The sequence below is a fragment of the Myxine glutinosa genome, chromosome 1 (genome assembly GCF_964187855.1).
Source record: "Myxine glutinosa chromosome 1, kmMyxGlut1.1, whole genome shotgun sequence".
NCBI lineage: Eukaryota > Metazoa > Chordata > Myxini > Myxiniformes > Myxinidae > Myxine > Myxine glutinosa.
The window spans coordinates 284,448,490-284,471,812 of NC_136261.1; the positions used below are offsets into that span (position 1 = coordinate 284,448,490).

Sequence of the window (23,323 nt, forward strand, 5' to 3'; positions counted from 1 at the left end):
CCAGAAAAAAAATAACTGCCTTAACGATCCTGTTCTTCTTGATTTAAAATTCTTAGAAACATTTATTTTTACTCAAATACGATTGCCTTCATAATTCATGCTGACAAAGCGATTTATTTTATACAATGCTGCAAAAATGTTTCAGGTGGTAGCCAAGGCAATATTTCACTGTGATCGAATCAGTGTATTGCAGCTCTCAATGGTTTCTGGAGCACAAAGGAAACAAAAACCCAAAAACATTGATCGTGTAATGTCAAATTTTATTCTTTACATTCCGTGGGTGTTACAAAGCATATTTATAGTCCCATGAAATTAAATGTACAGCTATAAAAATACAACCCGAAAAAGGCCTTCTCACACCCTGCCGGTTGACGGTGATTATGGGATGCGTTTGCACAGGTGCATGACTTCGTATTGAGACGAGGGTACCGTCACCCCTCGGCCCAGCTTGGCCAAGCACAGCTTAGCGCAACCTGGCCCAGGATGGCCAAATTTGGCCTATTTTAGTCAAAACCAGCTCAAACGTTTTCAAGCTGATCCAGACCAGCACGGCGCTACAGTGCTATGTCTGGATTTGAATAACCAAACCAAAACAAATTGTCCAGCTCGTGGGTCACCTTGGGCTTGCAGGTGTCTTGCTAATTTTACGGCTGGTCAACGATGAAGCCTTTGGCCCGCGCTGTCCACATGGCGATGTCCGTTGCCTCACCCGGCTGCCTGCCGGTGCCAGTGGGCTGTTGAAGGTCAATGTTGGAGCGCCAAAAGTTGTGAAGGCAGCTGTGGAAACCATCGAAGCTTGCTGAGGACTCCCTGTCCAAAAACACGGGATGACATTTGTATTGAATGTTGATATTGAGGGTTTGCCATTGCTGTATGCCTCGAGAAAGCTGTTAAGTACATAAAGTGCAATCAATCATAGAACTGGTGGTCAAACAGTATGACCAATGACTCCACACTGGTGTTTATGACAGTCTAAGCTACAATCAGTATATGTGCTGTCCCTCGGATGAACGTTAAACTGGGCATCTCATCTGCCAGCATTAGGTGGTGGGCGTTAAAGATCCCATGGTGTTACTCGCGAAGAGCTATCACTGGTACCCAGGCCAAATTCCAGTCCTAACCTAAAAGGGGCCGTTGTATCAGCGGCAAAGCCACACCCCTTGAGCCAATGATGCTACTCGTAGCCAAACGCTGCATCCGAAAGCAGAAGAAGCAGCACGATAAACAAAACTACAGCCTTGTTGCCTTTTAAAAATCATAATACAGGACCAGATAAATTTCATAATACATGCTCAATAACTTGACTGCAAAGCTCCTATGATGGATGGTCACAAAATTTTAATCAGACAATGAAATATAGCATGAGGTTTTATGACAGAATATGACAGAACAGGTATATATGACAGAACAATAAGCAGCTTGATATACATGCATGCTGGAACCTTTTCCAAACCAACATACTTTGTGTAATGTTATAGCCATAAGCTGCATATGCTGCTGCGGAAGCCGCTGCTGCTCCAGCCATTGCTCCTGCCATGGCTGCGGCAGCTCCTGCAGACTTCCGCCCTCTGGCTTTTTCTGAGGCTTTTGCTCGGCCACGGTTGCGCACAAAAGGACGAGCCTTGCTGGCATTTCCCTGCTGAGGTTCGACAGCTGAAAAAACAAACAAACCCAACCAGTCTCAAAAAATATTGCATACCTTTGGTACGTGTGTGCTTGTAAATACCATAAGTACATTCATACATAGATTGATATGGTCAATTGTCGAAATTTAAAAACATATTAAGAACGTTTTCCTTTATTGCAGCGATGCTTAAGGAGGAGCAAGGTAGAACTGACAGTGAAACAAACATCAAGGGAATGAAAGAAGAGGATAGGAGGAAATGGAGTAAAAGGAAGAAACACTGAAACAAGCAAGAAAGATGTTTGGGTGAGGAAATGTTAATGGGGATAATAAAGATTATGTGACAGAATTGGGAATGACCGAGAGATGGCGGTGCACTAGTTGTTTGAAGCCCTGAAAGGAAGAGCGAGAGAGATAGTCCAGTTGCCAACTATGATAAACCCTATGTGAACCCGGAAATTGTTGGTACAATAAGTTTTTTTGGTGGATTTGTAAAGGTTAGGGGGTATATATGACAGAACCACCTCTTGCCGCTGTAGCAACTTTGGGGAACTTCCGTAATTTGCATAAATCCAAGATGGCTGATTTTCTACCTTGGTTCAAATAGAAAATCAGCAATAACTTTTGATAGAATCGAGCTAGGATGATGATTTTGGTACCTACACATAGGTTTTCACACATGGTGGATGCAATGAAAGTGTCAAAAAAGTTTTTGATGTTGCTAGACAAACATAATCCAAGATGGCTGCTCTTTTGATTTGGCGAAATAGCTAATCGGCCATAACTTTTGATAGAATCATGCGAGAAGGTTGATTTTGGTATCCACCCATAGGTTTTCCCATATGGCAGAGGCAATGGAAGGCTCAAATTATGGTTTTCATGTTGCTAGGCCCTTGCTAGTCAACTCAAATCCAAGATGGTCGCAATTGACATTTGGTAGGAATCAGATTTAGAAACACGAAAACAATATGACAACCAAAATGTTTATTACATGCTCAGTAAAATATATCATGAAAATATCATTTTATTTTTTAAATATCAAAAATATATATATATATCATTTTTAGCCCAATCACTCAATGGTGAAGAATCACTTAAAGAAATTAAATAATTCTTGTATCCGGATGCGTATTCGGATCTACACCAAAATCGAACTGATTTGTCCTCGTCACACAACCAACCTGTCCACAAAGTTTTGTTGGAATCCGTTCCTAACTTTTTGAGATATTGTGCTATATATCAGTTTTAGCCCCATCACTCAATGGTGAGGAATCGCATTAAAAAAAAAAATCTCTGATTGGGATCCGGATTCGAATCTTCACCAAAATCGAAATCATTTCGTCCGTGTCACACACCCACCACCTCCACCAAATTTCGTCCAAATCCGTCCACAACCTTTTGAAATATTTTGCTCACAGACAGATAGACAGACAAACAAAGATAGGGGTGAAAACATAACCTCCATCCACCTTCGGTGGCAGAGGTAAAGCAAGCAACCTGGTTAAAAAGGTAAACATGGCAAAGCAACCCCCCCCCCCCCCACCCACCCTCCATACAGATAAAATAGTTATTTTATCATATGAGCTCTATTCGTGATAAATTCAGGGGGAAAAACCCAAAAATAACACATTAACATCATGATAATTGTCAAAAAGTCTGGAATATTTGCTTTACCCGCTTGTGGGTCAAGGGGGACTGCAGGTGGCGTGCTGTCCCGTGGCTCATCCACCACAAGCAACATCTCGTTGCTGCTCTCGTCAGGTGGAATTGAACCTCCCTGCAATTCGCTGCAAAGTGATATCTGCAACAAAATATACATAATAATCAACAAATCACTGGAAAAGGTGGTCCAACCAACTTGTTTCCTGCATCAATTTATATACTTCATACACCACTGTGGATCAATGATCAATGAATTTTTTTTTGTCTATTAAACCTCAGTTTTACACAGCAAGTCAGAAACCTACATTTCCCCCCTTTTCTCTTCCTCTATTGACCACCCTCTCCCGCCTCCATCAAATACCTCGCTGTAGGGGCTTGGCTGGGCCGAGTCAACACTCACAAGTGACTCATCCCATTCTGCCGACGTGTTTGAGTTGTCAGCTGAAGGCAGTGAAGGAGGTGCAGATAGGCTGGCAGCTGCAACCTCCCACCGAGCTCTCTTGCACTCTCCTTCGGCCTGTTTTAGACATGCACATCCTTACCAAGAGGAAACAAAAATATTCTTTGAGTTTGTCAACTTTAATTTTGGCCCTCTGATGACAAATACATTCCTCTCTGATTATTTAAATACAGAATGTGAAACTCCACATCCATTTGTTCACTTTTCTACCAAAATTCTTCAGTGCTCCACCAAAATCAATGCTTGCACGAATAAAATAAATAGCACCGCAAAGCGGGCGTAACCCCTCAGCCCATGCATGGTGGAAACCAATTTCAAGATGGCTGCCGTGGCGGCCAGATTGAAAATCGCAGCGCGCCCATTTTCGAAAGGAACCTTTGTCGACTCAACCCCAACACACACTGCAAAAATGGATTTAATCGGACAAGCCATTCTGCTTGAAATTGACGGAAACCAATTTCAAGATGGCTGCCGTGGCGGCCATATTGAAAATCGCAGCGTGACCATGAACCTTCCTCGACTCAACCCCAACACACACTGCAAAAATGGATTTAATCGGACAAGCCGTTCTGCACGAAATTGACGGAAACGAATTTCAAGATGGCTGCCGTGGCGGCCATATTGAAAATCGCAGCGCGTCCATTTTCGAAAGACACCTTCCTGTACTCAACCCCAACACACACTGCAAACATGGATTTAATCGGACCAGCCATTCTGCTCAAAATTGACGGAAACCAATTTCAAGATGGCTGCCGTGGTGGCCATATTGAAAATCGCAGCACGCCCATTTTCGAAAGGAACCTTCCTCTACACAACCCCAACACACACTGCAAAAATGAATTTAATCGGACAAGCCATTCTGCTCGAAATTGACGGAAACCAATTTCAAGATGGCTGCCGTGGCGGCCATATTGAAAATCGCAGCGCGCCCATTTTCGAAAGGCACCTTCCTCTACTCAACCCCAATAAACCCTGCAAAAATGGATTTAATCGGACAAGCCGTTCTGCTCGAAATTGACGGAAACCAATTTCAAGATGGCTGCCATGGCGGCCATATTGAAAATCGCAGCGTGCCCATGGACCTTCCTCGACTCAACCCCAACACACTGCAAAAATGGATTTAATCGGACAAGCCGTTCTGCTCGAAATTGACGGAAACCAAAAGTTGATGGAAGCCCGGATGGCTGCCGTGGCGGCCATATTGAAAATCGGAGCGCGCCCATTTTCGAAAGGAACCTTCCTCTACTCAACCCCAACACACACTGCAAAAATGGATTTAATCGGACAAGCCGTTCTCCTTGAAATTGACGGAAACCAAAAGTTGACGGACGCCCGGTCGACAATACCACTTAGCCCATTTTGGGCTGAGGGGTGAAAAGTAAACTACGCGTAAAATGACAAGTCCAAGGCTTCCCACTGAATTGTAATCGGTGTGCAGTCGTACCTGCCCACGCTCGGTGGCTCCCTCCCGCTTTCGTCGGCGATCTTTGGTCTTGCTGCTAACATCCAGCTGCTTCTTCTCTTCCTGTCGCTGACGCACTGATTTCAGAAAAAGAAAACTCGTTTGCATAGTGTCCATACGTTCTCGTCAGCCTGGTCCAGTTTTCCCCTTTGCCATTCTGTAAAGCTATTGTTTGCTGTCATAGCTCCTCCATGAGTCTAGACTTCTGTATGAAAATGAAATAAATAAATCAAATTTTACTTGGCATGAAAGTGGGGAGAGAAGGGGAGGGGCAGATAGGAGGGTACGGGGAAGTCTTACATTTTATATGAATTAAAGTCCAACTGAATAATAAACAATTACAATAACCACACAGTGTTTGCTAGTCAAAATAAAATGAAATGGAAAAAAAATACTCTAAAAACATGAAATACTCCACGATCTCCAAATAAGCACTTTTTTCTCTTTTCAAGAGCTAAAAAACAAAGGATAGCAGGTCAGATTGACTGGACGCAAGGGAACAGGAGAATAAAAAGGTGATTCAAACTTGCAGTTTCAAGACGCAAGCGAATAGGAGTATTTCCAAGGAAACAAACTTTTTCTCCATATAAAAATACAAAGATAAGGGGGGGTGAGGATCAGTGAGTATTCCCCTCTTCTTCGCCTTCTCAACTTAAAATCAGAGGATAAAATAAATAAAATGCGTTCTCCATACATTTTTTATGCCTCCGCCCCCGAAGATGGCTGGGGGCATTATGTTTTCGGGTTTTCCGTCCGTCCATACGGGCTAGACCTCATTTTTCTCAGCAACCACATGTCCGATTGAGAAATTTTCAGGGTAAAAGCGACACCCATGCACAATGTGACATCATAGGTCACGTGGTATGTCAGCCATCTTGGATTAAATACAAACTAGAGAGATACCCGTGCTACGCACGGGTGGGAGGCCAGAAGCAATCAGGCAATGCATATATGGCGAATGCTAAAGCATGAAACCAATAAATTCCACATTCCTGTAGCACCTTCAGTCGCACATCAGACATTGACAGCAAGTTCGTGAAGGTCTTCTATGAAAAACGTACCCGTTCGCAAACAAACGGGTACGTTCACGTATAGAAACATCGATCGTGGGACCATGGCGAATCTGCATATGGCGATTGCAAAGTATCAGAAATTGAAGGTTTTTTTAATTTAAACGATTCATATAAACATCCGTTGAATCATATCACACGCAAATCATCAAAATCTAAACAGTATCTTGAGAATTTCAATAAAAGCCACATCACTGTTCATATCGGTAAATATTATTCCATAGTGTTTCAAATCGTGATCGATGCACTATGATCGTGATGATCATGATCGTGAATCGTGATCGATAATCGTGTTCACAATCGCTATGTCGTATGTACTCCCGATACGTGTACCAAATTCCCGATACGTGTAACTGTACCAAATCAACAGTTAAAAGGATTTTGAGCCGATAGCTGTTACGGCCTTGGCAAGATCGATGGAGACAGCGATCTGTTAGCGATCGATGGAGACATGTTGCTTTCCTGGGTGCAGCCGTTTGTGCGTCGTCACAATGAGAACAATGGACGTTATGCGAACGCGAATGTTATGCGGAAGTCCAAACCTGAGAATGCTGGAGGCCAAAGCTGAAATTGGGAAAACTAAATAGCCTATTTTACTCCTGGAGATCCCAGGATTATCCACCCAAAATATCTTTGCGATCGGTTCAGCAGTTTTTACCGGTACCTTCGAACAGACGGACGGACATTTGGTGAATTATAGTAAGATAATTAAAATTATATTTATTGGAAACCGCTGAATGGAAAAAATTGAAACTTGGCACATTTCAAGTACTACCAATGGGGAACAAAAGCATGATAATCATCAGTGAAATGGTATACCAGTCACAAATGTTTTAATCGAATGCCTTATCCTAAAAATCTGAAATTGCATGCACATGTTCTTTGACCCACATAGGCGTAGTTTGACTTCTCTATTTGGGGGGGGGGGGGGGGGGGCAAGGGGTTAATATTAATCATTTAATATTAATGGGTAGCGAGGTTTGACTTCCAAAATTACCGTTTGTTAGTGTAGTTACAGTGTACGTGAAATCATAAATACAGTTTACGTTCATTATTGTTACTCCTCACGTTTAAATGCAGGATGTTTTTATCTTAATTGTAAACTACTGAAAAAATTAAGGTGGGGGCATTGCTCCCCCTGCCCCCCCCCAAACTCTGCCGATGCTGACCCATTTGTATTGAAATGTTAAATTTATGACATCATAGGTCACATGGTGTGGCAGCCATATTGGATTGAGGGTAAATATTAAATAATTATATCTCTGAAATCGCTTACCCTATCGATACAAAATTTAAATTTACCACTGGTGCATATAGTTTGAAAATGATGACATTGTAGGTCACGTGGTTTGGTAGCCATCTTGGATGGAAAAACGAACCTTATGCGGTCAACACGAAGCTTCACAAATGTGACCCCCTACCGATACATATGCAGAGTGTACATTTTTGACATCATATGTCACGTGGTGTAGCAGCCGTATTAGCTTGAAAGCAGATATTTAAAAAAATCCCTTCTCCGAAAACGCTTCCCTGATCGATGTGAAACCGGGCCTGTATGGTAAAAATGTGATACTTCAAAACAGCTGAATAGATTTAAACCAAACTTATTTATTTTTAGGACAGTAAACGAGGGCATCTACCCATTGTCACGGGCAGGGACTAAGCGAAGGCATATTGGCGACAGTCATATTGCTCTAGTTTTTGCATAAAATCATTTTTTTTTAAATGTTCCAACCAGTTATTATACCGTTTTATCGACAGGATAACACCTTAATGTGACGCCACAACAATGGCACAGCACTTCTCACCACACATAGCGAGGTATTTCCTCCTCCCCATGGATGCCAACCTATGGGGATAGTCTGTGCTCTTATCCTTTTAAATGCCGAACATCAAGCAAGGAAGCAGCACCTGCCATGCCTTATCCACACCCCCCTCCTCCCCCTCCCCTTCATCAACAAAAGCTTCAGGATACTGCTAAATCCATTGTACAGCTTAACAACAAATTGTACCATTAATTCAAATACAAAGGTCCACAGCATTGCCAGCAATACTTACGTTTCTTTTCAAGTTCTTCATCATCCAGGAGCAAAGACACTACCTCCTTTGGTTTCAGAGCATCTGGCTTGAAGTTACTGCCAGAAATCACCATCTTCTGGATCTGAAGGAGTGAAATATGAGTGTTGATGCGAACAGACTGCAGCAACAGGGTGAGAATAAAAATACTTCCATATCGAGATGGCAATGCAAGCACTTGGATGCAATACCTCACTCTTCTCCTTCGCACGCTGCAGAATACGCTCTTCGATCGTGCCCTTGCAGATGATGCGGTAAACCGTGACCTGCTTCGTCTGTCCAAGACGATGGGCCCGGTCCATGGCCTGCTGGTCCACAGTTGGGTTCCAGTCACTGTCGAAGAAGATGACCTGTGAAAGTGGCACATCATCAATGAATTACTACTGCCTGGTGCAAGTACAAAACTGCTTCTTGCTCACGGAAGCTGGAAATAAAATGTGCAATACAGACTCACATATTTGTCTTGCTCACAAGGGAGAACTCACAAGGGGGGGGGGGGGGGGGTGGGGGTGAGGGGGGGAAGGGAGGGAGACAAACTATTAAGATAGTTGGGTTTGGAAATATTAATGGGGGCAGTAGAGATTTGGGGCCAAGAAATGGGGGTGCACTGCTTTCTTGAAGCCCTGGATAGAACTTCTGGAAGGCCGTTCCATAGATGGGAGAAGCGAAGCATAAGAAAGTTAAGGTGGACAGTCAGCCTGGATTTTGGAAGTTTATCCAGGAGGAGATTACTGGAAGAACACGTGCATCCTGGAAACGTACATTTTCCATTAAAGGGAAAGTGGGAGGACTGATAGAGCAGAGGGGGCCATGTTGAAGAAGAGGCGATAAAAAACAGACGACCGACAACTTGCCTGCAGTGTGAAAGAAACAGACTTTGTTCTTCGGCCTTATCACGAGAGATGCCAATAATTCTGAGAGCTTTAAATTCCACAGAATCCAGGAGAGACAGATGTGATGCTGGGGCACCAGCCATAATGGAGAGCAGCAATTCATCGAGTTATGGACAAAGGCCTTGTGGACTGAATAGTTACGATTTTACAGTGAAAGACTTGGACCGACAGAGAATGCCCCGTCTTCGGCTAGATTTGGAGACCAGCTATTGTAGTCAGCCCAAGAAACATCAGAACTGATGGTTAGCCCAACAAGTTCAAGAGATCGAACCATTTTCAGTGAATTACCAAGGAATTCGATAAGTGGGTTCGTTTGACGATCCTTTTGGAGTGATATGGTGAGACTGAGATGTTCCAGGATTGAAGATCGCTCCATTTATCAGAGCAGTGTCTCATCATTTCCAGATCAGCAGAGATGCATGTAGTGGCTGCCTAGCAGAGAGATGGGGGTACTGGACAACACAATATGGAGTCATCTGCAAAAAGGAAGAGGATAAGTATTGGAGAGGTTATTTATATATATAATGGTACAACTGAGAGTCCAAAGTAGTGCCTTTAGGAACTCAAGACTCCACTGGAAGAGGGGAGGAGAGGGGTCCTTTGATGGGAACACATTGACTGTGTGAGTGGAGAAAGTCAGAAATAAAGGAATGAAGGCGGCCTTCGATGCCATCGGAAGAGAGTTTGGCAAGCAGAGCAGGACGCCAGACTGTATTGAATGCCTGAGATATTTATAAGGAGATGGTTCTGACCTCTTGTTTGGCAATGAGGGCCTCCAACCATTGCTGAGTTGAAGTTGGAGAGAGAAGAAGCATGTACAGAGTTGAGTAACCAGGATGGAATCCAAACTGACGGTCAAAGATCAGGCTTATTGAAAACAGGAAAAACAATATCAAAGCAATGATGGATTCCATGATTTTGCTTACAATTGGAATCAAGCTCACTGGCCCATAATTGGTGGTGTCTGGTTTTGCACCCTTCTTGTACATGGGAGTGATATTTTTTGACTTGTATGGAGATGAGATGTGGCCAAAGGACGATAGATTGAGTAGGGCAGATAAAGGGGTAACAATAATGGTGGAGCCGGATTTGAGAACATGGGCACTGATGCCATATGATCCACATGGTCAAGGCTGGATATAACTTCGGATGAGAAAGATACAGAGTCGAGTATCTCTTTATCTTCTATATACAGTGCATTCAGAAAGTATTCAGACCCCTTCACTTTTGTCACATTTTGTTATGTTGCAGCCTGGTGTTGGCTTAGCGGTTAGGGTGCTGGCTTGGGATCATAGGATCCTGGGTTCGAATCCCGGTCGATCGCTGAATTAACACCAGGGGGGTTGACTCAGCCTGTCATCCTTCCGAGGTCGGCAAATTGAGTACCAGCTTGCTGGGATGAATGATCCCGGTGTGTACCCCGGTTTAGAATAGGTACACCGTATCTCTGTGCATCGTAAGAGGCGACTAAGGGTTGGCGTCAGGAAGGGCATCCGGCCGTAAAAACATTGCCTCAAACAGGGAACCATGAGCGCATGGGGCCCGCAAGGCTAACCCCCGCTCAAGCGGGGAAAAAATGGCCGTAAAACGATCATTCATTCATTCTTATGCTGAACTCGTTGAAATTCATTTTTTCCCTCATCAATCTAGACTCAATACCCCATAATGACAAAGAGAAAACAGGATTTTGGAAAGTTTTGCAAATTTATTTAAAAAAACAAACTGAAATATCACATTTACATAAGTATTCAGACCCTTTGTTATGACACTTGAAATTTAGCTCAGGTGCCTCCCATTTCTCTTGGTCATCTTTGAGATGTTTCTACACTTTGATTGGAGTCCACCTATGGTAAATTCAATTGATTGGACATGATTTGGAAAGGCACACACCTGTCTATATAAGGTCTCACAGCTGACAATGCATATCAGAGGAAAAACCAAGCCATGAGGTCGAAGGAACTGCCTGCAGAGCTCAGAAACAGGATTGTGACGAGGCACAGATCTGGGGAAGCCGACAAAAAAAATTTATACTGCATTGAAGGTTCCCAAGAGCACAGTGGCCTCCATAATTCTTAAATGGAAGAAGTTTGGAACAACCAGGACTCTTCCTAGAGCTGGCTGCCCAGCCAAACTGAGCAATCGGGGGAGAAGGGCATTGGTAATAGAGGTGACCAAGAACCCGATGGTCACTCTGGCTGAGCTCCAGAGATCCTGTGTGGAGATGGGAGAAACTTCCAGAAGGACAACCATCACTGCAACACTCCACCGTTCTGGGCTTTATGGCAGAGTGGCCAGACGGAAGCCTCTCCTCAGTGAAAGACACATGAAAGCCCACAGAATCTTGTTTCTCACAGTCTGAGAGTCCTTTAGGTGATTTTTTGCAAACTCCAAGGGGGGCTTTCATGTGTACCCAAAATCCCCTGAAGACACCAAATACCCAAAAGACACCGAAGACCCAAAACACCAAGAAGACCCAAAATACCCTGAAGACTCAAAAGACCCAAAACACCCCAAAGACCAAAATGACCCAAAACACCCTGAAAACCCTTAAAGACCATTTAGACCCAAAAGACCCTTAAATACCCTGAAGAACCAAAACACCCCAAAGACTCTTAAATACCCAGAGGAAACAAAAGACCCTTAAGACCCAAAAGCCTCTGAAGACACCGAAGACCCTGAAGACCCAAAACACCTCAAAGACCCAAACTACCCTTAAAGGCCCAGATGATCCAAAAGACCCTGAAGACCCAAAAGACACCGAAATGGTCAAAGGTGCCTATCCCTCTGAAACGACGTGTGGTGAGGAGCGTGGAGCGCGCCGAGTCACGCTAGTAGACATAATTAATGACTTAAATTTGATTCAAAGCTTCTCTTAAATGCATCATCAACCTTTACTGTCTTTTCCAAATGCTTCCTGCATAAAAAACAACTTATTTTCACTTGTTTGTTTCCACTTCTGGTTCATTCTTAAATCCACACTGCATTAGTCTCACATTCATCCCGAATGGTCATTAGTCATTAATCCCAAAGGTAATGCGAGACTATTGCAATGCTCCTGTCTGTTTTTGTGTCCGCATCTGTATATTTTTCACTTTTAAAATGTTTTTCTCTGCAACAGCTTCTTCGATCAATGCAAAACGTTAAACATAGGAGGTACTCCCCATGGAGAATATTTTATTGCTAACTCTGATGTCATAGGTCACATGGTATTGCAGCCATATTGGATTAAAGGAAAAAAATTGAACAGCATTTTCTCTGTCTCGAACGGCTCAACTAAAAAAAAAAGAAACTTGGCCTATGTCATCAACTTCCCCATGGGGTACATACGGTGATAATTATTACGTCATCGATGACGTGGTTTTCCAGCCATAATTGGTAGAATTGAAATCCTTATCCAACAAGATGGTATTCATAGAATACTTACCCTATGCCGTCTACTTGGTGCATGCAAACGCTTCCGTTTTTGAAGGTTTTTTTTTCTTCTTTGATACAACATGGCTGCCAGACCACGTGAGCGATGACATCATAAATTTATATTCTCTAACATAATTGTTGGATACATCACGCTCAATACATTTAAAACTGATCAGACGAAGCGATGTCCCTGTCAAAGGGACACATAATTATGGCCCCAATGACACCATCGTTAACAACACCTATTCCCCATATGGAGTTCTTTACAATGAGCCAAACACCTTGATCTTTTCTACCCCCGCTAATTCACCCCAGATCCACTTTTTTGAAATTCCAACTTCTTTCCTGGAAGTCCTTGCAGTGTTCATATGTTTTATACCTCTCCCACCTCCCCCCAAGCCCTCCCCCTCCCACATTTCTCCCGATGTCCCTGCTCTCAAATGTTGTGTTTGTGTCCTTCCCCGTCTCTCCCCATCTTGTCTACGGCTCCCCTTGTTTTTTGTGTTTTATGTGTCGGTTTCACTTTTTGTGTGATTAATGTTCGCTCTTTCACGAGCCTCGATCTTGTATACAAAAAAGAAAAAGAAAAAAAAGAAGCAACTTTCAATTTTTTCCCCATAGAGCAGTTTTGGAGATAGAGGTGCAACATTCTTTGGTTTTTCCAAGATGGCGCCTGTACCACGACCTATGACGTCATAATTATCATTACAAAATTCCACAGGAGGAGCTGCTGATATTCTGAAAATTTCGTGTCCATCGGACTAACAGTTGTAGAGGATTTTTTTTTTTTCATACTGATCAGATCAAGCATTGTACTTGTGGAATTATGACGTCATAATGAAGGCACCGATGACATCATCATCAACATATCTTATTCCCCACGGGGAGTACTGACAATGAGCAATGTTGCAATTTTTTCCATTGAGCGGTTTGGGAGATATGGAGGTGTAACGTTTTTCCAAGATGGCGTCCGTACCACGTGACCTATAACGTCATAATTGTGAATTAAAAAATTATACAGGCGGAGGCACTCTTATGGTGAAAATCTCATGTCAATGGGTCCAAGAATTGCAGAGAAAAAAATTAATACTGATCGAATCAAGCATTGTACATTATTATGTAGAATTTTGATGTACTGTATTGGTTAATTCCATGGTTGGAAAAGAGTTGACTCACTCAAAACAAACTGTATATACACCCCAGGAATATGTAAAAATATAATGAGACTTCGGTTCGATCCCGAACTACAGTATTCAGTCGCTGCATTTTTACTAAGTAATAATATAAATAACGAAGTCCTGGGAACATTCTCTCCCCCCCTCTCCTTCCCCCTCAGTCATTCTCCTCTCTCATTCCCCTCTCTCCTTCCCCGTGCCCACATAACAGTCGACACATTCAAAACAGCTGTTGGAATACATGTCGCCGATTTTCTCAACTCTAGCTGAAACTGAGACTTAATAATAATAATAATAATACATTTATTTTATATAGCGCTTTTCAAGAAGCCCAAAGACGCTTTGACAGAGTACAAAAAAAACAAGTGCAAAAAGACAAAAATCAACAGGTAAATAATCAAAGCAAAAGGAAGGAGAAGGAGAAGAGATAGTCGGGGGTTAAATGCTGTGGGTTAAATGATGAATGCAGTGTTGAACAGGTGGGTCTTGAGTGATGTTTTGAATGTGGTGAGTGAGGAGGAGTCTCTGATGGTGTGAGGTAGTGAGTTCCAGAGGGTGGGAGTAGCGATGGAGAAGGCCCTGTCCCCCCAGGATCTGAATTTGGTCTGCATGGGGGGGGGGGGGGGGGGGCAGGAGGTTGGTACCAGCAGAGCGGAGGTTGTGGGTGGGAGTGTGTCTGGAGAGGAGGTCAGTCAGGTAGGATGGGGCCAGGTTATGGAGGGCTTTGTAGGTCAAGAGGAGGATTTTGTACTGGATTCTCTGGGGGATGGGGAGCCAGTGAAGCTTGTAAAGGACGGGGGTGATGTGGTCACGGGTCCGGTAATGGGTGAGTAGACGGGCAGCGGAGTTCTGAATGTATTGGAGTTTATTGATGATTATTGAGGGTGAACCAAAGAGGAGGCTGTTGCAGTAGTCCAGACGGGAGGTGATGAAGGTGTGGATGAGGGTTTCTGCAGCCGTGGAGGAGAGGGATGGACGGAGACGGGCGATGTTTTTCAGGCGAAAGAAGGCTGTCTTTGTGATCTGTTTAGTGTATTTGTCGAAGGAGAGGGGTTGGTCAAAGATGATGCCAAGATTCCGGATGTGAGGGGAGGTGGATACTGGGAAACCATCGATGTTGAGGGCAAAGTTATGGGTGGATTTGGTGAGCGTTTTTGGGCCAATGATGATTATTTCAGATTTATCATGATTAAGTTTGAGGAAGTTGATTTGCAGCCAGGATTTTATTTCAGTGATGCAGTTTGTCAGGATAGAGTGGGTGGCGGTGGAGATGGACTTGGTGGAGATGAAAAGCTGGATGTCATCGGCGAAGCAGTGGAATTGGAGACCATGCCGGCGGATTAAGTGACCAAGGGGGGGACAGGTACAGGATGAAGAGGAGGGGGCCAAGAACTGAACCTTGGGGACACCTTGGGGGAGGGGAGCAGTGGGGGATTTGCAGTTATTGATGGAGATGAACTGGCGTCTGTCGGAGAGGTATGATTTGATCCAAGAGAGGGCAGTGCCGGTAATGTTAAAGGTGGTTTCAAGTCGGGTGAGGAGGATGGTGTGATTGATGGTGTCAAAGGTGGCACTGAGGTCGAGGAGGATGAGAATGTTGAGGTTGCCAGCGTCAGAGGAGAGGAGGTCGTTGGTGATTTTGAGGAGAGCAGTTTCAGTACTGTGGTTGGAGCGGAATCCGGATTGGAATGTTTCATACAGGTTATTGGCAGAGAGGTGATGTTTAAGTTGAGTGGCTACACCACGTTCCAAAACTTTTGACAGAAAGGGTAGGTTGGAGATGGGTCTGAAGTTGTTTAGGGTGTCAGGGTTGAGTCCAGGTTTTTTCAGAATGGGGGTAACAGCAGCAATTTTGAGGGATGGTGGGACGATGCCTGTAGACAGGGAGGAGTTTATTGTTGCAGTGATAAGTGGAGAGAGAGCAGGAAGGGAGGCCTTGACAAAGCTGGAGGGGATGGGGTCAAGAGTGCAGGTGGCAGTTTTCATTCCTTTGAGGAATTCAGAGAGGTCAGTAGGGGAGACTGGGGAGAACTGAGACAGGGGTTGGCAGGATAAGTGGGGGGGGGGGGGGGGGGGTGGTTTGAGGGGGAGCAGGTGCGGTGGTGGTTAAGCTGCTGTAGATGTTGTCAATTTTGCTTTGGAAGAATGAAAGGAAGGAGATGCAGTTGTCTCCTGTGAATGACTGGGTGGTGGTGTCCAGGGGGCTGAGGAGTTTGTTTATTGTCGAGAAGAGTGCTTTTGGGTTTCCAGAGCCAGAGTGGATAATTTGAGAGTAGTAGGCAGAGCGGGCGCGGGAGAGGGCATCTTTGTAGTGTTGTAGGTGGTCCTTGTAGGCTTGGGAGTGAATTGTGAGACCTGTTTTATTGCGGAGTCTTTCAAGTTGTCGAGCACGAGCTTTCATCAGGCGGAGTTCAGGGGTAAACCAGGGAGCAGAATGGGTGAAAGAAACTGTTTTGGTTTTCACGGGCGCAAGCTGGTCAAGGCAGGAGGAGAGTGTGTGGTTGTAGTAGTCAGTGAGGTCAGAAGGGGTGTTGAGGTCAACGAAGGGAGAAGTGGACATTTTTTCAGAGAGGGTGGATGAGAATGAGGTAGGTGAAAGAGCGTTTAGCTTACGGAAATTGATAGTGCGATAATGCCTTGGTGCTGGGGTGGGGATGTTGATGGTCATAGTGATGGCTAAGTGGTCAGAGAGGGTGAGGTCGGAGCCAGAGAGATGGTGCAAAATTAATCCAGTAGAGCAGACAAGGTCCAGAATGTGCCCACGGTTATGGGTAGGAAAGTTGACATGTTGAGTGAGGTTAAAGCAGGTGAGTAAATCAGTGAAGTCAGTGGTTATTGTGGAGTCAGTGGAGTCCATGTGGATATTGAAATCACCGAGGAGGAGGATTGAGGGGGAGAGGGAACAGAGCTGGGTCAGAAAGTAGAAGTCAGACAGGAATGTTTGGTGTGGTTTGGGAGGTCGGTAGACAACAGCCATGACTGACTGTGTGTGACCAGAGAGTTTAAAAGCCAGGTGTTCAAATGATGGAGCAGATGAGATGGAGATGAGGCTGGTCTTGATGTCCTGTCGGTGAATTACGGCAATTCCACCACCTCGGCCCTCCGAGCGTGGTTTATTAAAAATAACCACCTTTAGAGGTCATTTTTCCCCGCAAAGCGGGGGTTGGCCTTTTTCGGGAACCGTGGTTGTTGTTGTTTTTCGGTCCCCTTTTTGAAGCAATGTTTTACGGCCGGATGCCCTTCCTGACGCCAACCCTTTTTGCCGCCTTTAACGACAAACAGGGAATTACCAGTGAACTGGTACTCAATTAGCCGACCTCGGAAGGATGACAGGCTGAGTCAACCCCCCTGGCGTTAATTCAGCAATCGACCGGGATTCGAACCCAGGATCCATTGGATCCTAAGCCGGCACCCTAGCCGCTAGCCCAACACCAGGTTTATTGATGTAAGAATATCCATTGGGTGTAGTGAGGTTGAGTGAGAAGTAGTCCAGAGGTTGTTGCCAGGTTTCAGTGAGACAGAGAAAGTCCAGTTTATTTTCCAGAATGTAGTCGTTCAGGATGAGGCTTTTGTTGTTGAGGGACCGGGTATTGAACAGGGTGAGCTTGATGTTGCTTTGTACGGTGGGGATGAACTCAGGTGATTTAGCCAGGGTTTGCAGACAGGAGGTGCGATCGTGTGCGTTGCTGTGACCAGGTGCGCTGGGACGATGAGTGGGAGTGCGCTGAGCCGACCAGAGTACGGGAATGAAGTGACCTGTTTGTAAATAAACAAACTTATGACCGGAGCCTCTATGAATGTATCTGGGTCGTCGCAGGAGTCCGTCGGATTTGATTGCAGAGATGCATGATGGGGTGGAGTGAGTATTGAGCAGAAGAAGCCTTGCGGCGGAGTACCTTAGAGCCATGCCAGGCAAGAGCGAAGGGACGAGTAAGAGGCCAAGGTTGAGGAGGACGAGTAGGCCTTGCCACAGCGGCAAACGACCGCAGCCGCTAATCAAGACAACAAAGGCCGCAGCGGCAAACGACCGCAGCTGCTAATCAAGCAAACCAAGACCGCAGCGGCAAACAGCCACAGCCGCAAACAACAGCCACAAACAACGGGAGCGGGCCTGAGGAAACAGTGGAAGAGCCGGGCAGGCGGAGCCAGGAGCAGAGCCGGGACCGAGCAGAGGGCAGACCCAACGGCCAAAAAGCCGCCACGACCACCAGAAAAGCAGACTATATACAATGACCCAGTCGGAGAAGCGGCGAACAAGTAACGCCAGCGTCCTCTCCAGACCGGACCGGAAGCGGGGACTCCAGACTTGAACCATCCCAGGGACTGTGATGGTGAATTAGTCGAGATAAAGCCGTGAGGGAGACTCAATGAATGGCCTTTGTTACAGGCCTTTGAAAATGCATTTTGTCCGATAAACGGTAACTTTCATCGAATTTTATTCCCGTTTTTTTCAACCGAGTCTAAAACCATGTTAGCGACTGTGAAAAATAAAATGATATATCGAATTAGAGTTGAAATAAAACTGTGAGAGAGAGCAAGACACCGCTGGCCTAACAAAAGAGGCCTCAAAGCTATGTGAATCAACAAAATGGTAAATATTTGTTTTTGAAGCCCCTCCCAGACCGGGTGTAGCCACTCTCCCGGACAGACAGACAGACAGACAGACAGGATCATCTACGGAGAATACATATATAGATATGTGAATCAAGGCACTTCCTGGCTTTAATGGTGAGCACCAGCCACGGATTATGTCTCACATGGAAGAAACCGCATAATCCGCAAGGAACAAACAGTCTGTCTGCCACCCAGACCATTGTTCCTGCCAGTGCAAACCAAAACCAGGGGGTGGGGTGCGATCGGCGGAGATAACAATCAACGACATGCAGCGTGATGAGCGCTGTCCCGATCTCCTGTGGACCGAAGTCCGAGACCAAAGCGTCACCTTCGTCCCGGAGGCCTCAGCCCGGCCACTCTGTCGATAGACAGAGAGTTTATTCTTTGGTCCCCATTGGCTAAACATCAAGCAGAACCGCCAATCCGGATTTTGGGCTTATTTGCCCTCATCAGGACGGCATACTGCAAAAAAACTAACCAATAATCGTGCTTTAGATTTACCATCACGATAACGATAATGGAGATTAATTATCGCGATAACTGCTGCTCATGCTGTAGAATGTAAAATCACACCTTGAACCCGGGTATTGACGGCCGGTGTATTGACTGCATTTAGCTTCTCTCAAAGGATATACCTGTATTAAATGCAGCTCTATAAAAATAAAGAAGGTGATATAATATCGAATGTGTATTCTTCAAGATGTAATTTAAATGGTGTAATCATTAAAAAATAAACGTCGAAACAAAAACACCTACTCAAGGCGCAGCGGTGCTTCCGGTGTCGAAATCGGCGATCCGTTTGAGTTCGCTTTGTCTGTGTGTGAAGTTAAGCACTCAAGGCAAAATCATCTCAAATATCGAGAAGTTGAGCGTACTCAGGGTGTGGACCTGCACTTTAGTCCGGTGAGCTTATGCAATCGAGCAGTGTCCTTAGGTAAGTCAGTGAGTGAGTGAGTGAGAGTCTGTAAACACTTCAGTCATTATCGCTTGAACCAAATACACGATTTCGATGAAACCTGGCCACAAGCTTCATATCTGAAGCCTAATGAAGGTGGATTTACCGCATCAAAATCTGCACTCATTAAGGGTGTGTATGCGGAGGTGGGGGGAGGGTTTGACCCCTCCAAGATAGGTATTTGCTCTCTTCTCTGAAACCACACACACTATTTCAATGAAACTTCATCACAACCTTCATCGCCCATGATGTACCAAAGTTTGTTTGCGGCATTAAAAATATCAGGGTCTGTGGGGGATTTGAGTGACTGTTGCTCCTGATCCAGGTGAGATTCTAGACCTGCTGTCCTATTTTTGTCACGACATAGGATTGCTTGGCATTGATAATTCGCGACGTTCCACATCAAAGACGATATTTTAAATGTCTGAAGATAATCATGTATGGCTTTCTCCACAGATGTCCCAATTGGCAAGCAGCTTCCTCAGTGGCTCCGAGTAAGCAGACAGTAAGCAGCTTCCTCAGTGAGTTCCGTTAGCAAGCAGCTTCCTCAGTGAGTTCCAGCAGCTTGCTATCGCTTGCCAAGCCAGACGTTCCGTATCAACCACTGCAAACTGCTCGTCCAGTCACTTGGCAAACGGAGCAAGCAATTTCCTCCAGGCAAAAAGAAGTTTGACTTTAAACAAATTGCAACAGAATTATGAAATAGAGTACAACCAAACACATACCTTTATTGGTATTCAGGTCGTTACTGAGTGTATTGTTATTGTATGCTACATGGCATGGCTCTCAAGGAGCTAATTACGTTATTTATATTATCGTGATAATGAGGTCCATTATCGTGATATAGGTTTTTCCATCATCACCCAGGCCTAATATATATACAGTGCATTCAGAAAATATTCAGACCCCTTCTCTTTTATCACATTTTGTCATGTTGCAGCCTCATGCTGAAATCGTTTAAATTCATTTTTCCCCTCATCAATCTACACTCAATATCCCATAATGACAAAGAGAAAACAGGATTTTAGAAAGTTTTGCAAATTTATTAAAAAGAAAAAACTGAAATATCACATTGACATAAGTATTCAGACCCTTAACTCAGTACTTAGTTGAAGCACCTTTGGCAGCGATTACAGCCTCGAGTCTTCTTGGGTATGATGCGACAAGCCTTGCACACCTGGATTTGGGGATTTTCTGCCATTCTTCTCTGCAGATCCTCTCAAGCTCTATCAGGCTGGATGGGGACTGTCTGTGGACAGCCATTTTCAGGTCTCTCCAGAGATGTTCGATTGGGTTAAAGTCAGGGCTCTGGCTGGGCACTCAAGGACCGTCACAGAGTTGTCCCGAAGCCACTCCTGCGTTGTCTTGGCTGTGTGCTTAGGGTCATTGTCCTGTTGGAAGGTGAACCTTCAGCCCAGTCTGAGGTCCTGAGCGCTCCGTTTCAGGTTTTCATTAAGGATATGTCTGTACTTTGCTCCGTTCATTGTTCCCTCAACCCTGACCAGTCCCCCAGTCCCTGCTGCTGAAAAACACCCTCACAGCATGATGCTGCCACCACCATGCTTCACCGTTGGGATGGTATTGGGCAGGTGATGAGCAGTGCCTGGTTTTCTCCAGACATGACGCTTATAATTGAGCCCAAACAGTTCAATCTTGGTTTCATGAGACCACAGAATCTTGTTTCTCACAGTCTGAGAGTTCTTTAGGTGCTTTTGTGCAAACTCCAAGCAGGCTTTCATGTGTCTTTCACTGAGGAGAGGCTTCCGTCTGGCCACTCTGCCATATAGCCCAGATCGGTGGAGTGTTGCAGTGATGGTTGTCCTTCTGGAAGTTTCTCCCATCTCCACACAGGATCTCTGGAGCTCAGCCAGTGACCATCGGGTTCTTGGTCACCTCTCTTACCAAGGCCCTTCTCCCCCGATTGCTCAGTTTGGTCGGGTGGCCAGCTCTAGGAAGAGTCCTGGTTGTTCCAAACGTGTTCCATTTAAGAATTATGGAGGCCTCTGTGATCTTGGGAACCTTCAATGCAGCAGAAAATTTTTTGTAGGCTTCCCCAGATCTGTGCCTCGACACAATCCTGTCTCTGAGCTCTGCAGGCAGTTCCTGCGACCTCCTGGCTAGTTTTTTGCACTGTTATGCATTGTCAGCTGTGAGACCTTATATAGACAGGTGTGTGTGCCATTCCAAATTATGTCCAATCAATTGAATTTACCACAGGTGGACTCCAATCAAGGTGTAGAAACATCTCAAAGATGATCAAGAGAAATGGGAGGCACCTGAGCTAAATTTCAAGTGTCATAGCAAAGGGTCTGAATAGTTGTGTCAATGTGATATTTCAGTTTTTTCTTTTTAATAAATTTGCAAAACTTTCTAAAATCCTGTTTTCTCTTTGTCATTATGGGGTATTGAGTGTAGATTGATGAGGGAAAAATGAATTTCAACGATTTCAGCATAAGGCTGCAACAGTGCAACATACCAAAATGTGAAGAGTGAAGGGGTCTGAATACACTATATATATACATATATATATATACATATATATATATATATATATATATATATATATATATATATATATATATATATATATATATATATATATATATATATATATATATATATATACACAGTGCTGTATACACATACATACATACATATATGCATATACAGTCATGTGAAAAAGTAAGTACACCCCATGTAAAGTTTTGACTTTTTCAATATATTTCAACATACAGCTATTTGATCTTCATTTCAACAATATTGATAAATAAAGGTGATATAATATACCAAATATCATGAAACATTTACATTTTGTAGTCCATTGTATAATTTAAATAAACATAAATGCAAATTTCGCATGTGGAAAAATTAAGTACACCCTTGGTTCCAATAGGTGGTATTGCCCCCTTTGGCAGAAACAACCTCAAGTAGGCGTTTCTTATAACTGTCTACCAGTCTCTGACATCGACTGGGAGAAATTTTTGCCCTCTCCTCCATGCAGAATTCTTTCAGCTGTGCGATGTTTGAGGGGTTTCTTGCATGCACATATCGTTTCAAATCCCCCCACAACATCTCGATGGGATTTAGATCCAGGCTTTGACTTGGCTGTTCCAGAACCCTCCATTTCTTTATTTTCAGCCATTCCTTGGTGGATTTAGTGGTATGTTTAGGGTCATTGTCATGTTGCAAGGTCCACCTTCGGTTGAGCTTCAACTTTCCGACAGATGGCCTCACATTATCCTCAAGCACACTCTGGTACAATGAAGTATTCATAGTGGATTCTATGATGGTGAGCTGCCCAGGCCCTGATGCAGCAAAGCTGCCCCAAACCATAATATTTCCACCACCATGCTTTACAGTTGGTATCAGGTTCTTGTGGTCAAATGCTGTCTTTGGTTTTCGCCAAACATGTCTTCTGATACTGTGGCCAAATAGCTCTACCTTTGACTCATCTGTCCAGAGCACATTGTTCCAGAAGTGCTGGTCTTTGCCTTGGTGTTCATTGGCAAACTTTAGTCTTGTGTTACGGATTCGTCACTTCCGTTGTTGTGGTTTTCATCCACCTAAACATTTCTGATTCCATGTACTATTATTGTTTCCAAAAGGTTTATTGTTCATGAAGTTTTCAAAAGGTGAAAAAGTTCGAGTTAAAAGAAACAGGAAACCCGGATCGGGAACCGGAGGACGACGAAGAGGAAAAGACAAGGAGCCGAGCGGCGTTGATGTTTTGAGCCAACGCTAGCGAACGGAGGTCACTAGCGAACTTTTGGTTTCCCGGGAAAGGGATTCCTGCGACAGAGTTGTTATCGCTGTCACAGATTAACCTGCGTGTCAGGTTTTACGTTCGATTCCGAAGAGAATCGTTGGACTGCCGTTACGTCTCGAGAACGGGCCGTCGGCCATTGTGACTCGCGCGCT

General features: G+C 44.4%; 1 protein-coding gene across 6 annotated transcripts in view; it reads right to left on the bottom strand.

Moving 5' to 3' along the window:
• Nucleotides 1-243: 243 nt before the first annotated feature.
• Nucleotides 244-23,323, bottom strand: part of INO80 (INO80 complex ATPase subunit) — a 195,538-nt gene continuing 172,458 nt past the window's right edge. For all 6 annotated transcript variants that reach the window (XM_068133886.2, XM_068133863.2, XM_078767152.1 and 3 more), the window contains exons 30-36: nt 8,546-8,704; nt 8,337-8,439; nt 5,191-5,285; nt 3,648-3,803; nt 3,299-3,425; nt 1,462-1,653; nt 244-810 (exon numbers count right to left, since the gene is read on the bottom strand). In XM_068133886.2, coding sequence (XP_067989987.1) covers nt 614-810; nt 1,462-1,653; nt 3,299-3,425; nt 3,648-3,803; nt 5,191-5,285; nt 8,337-8,439; nt 8,546-8,704 — 1,029 coding nt within the window. In that variant the 3' untranslated portion in view covers nt 244-613. The remainder of the gene's footprint in view (nt 811-1,461; nt 1,654-3,298; nt 3,426-3,647; nt 3,804-5,190; nt 5,286-8,336; nt 8,440-8,545; nt 8,705-23,323) is intronic.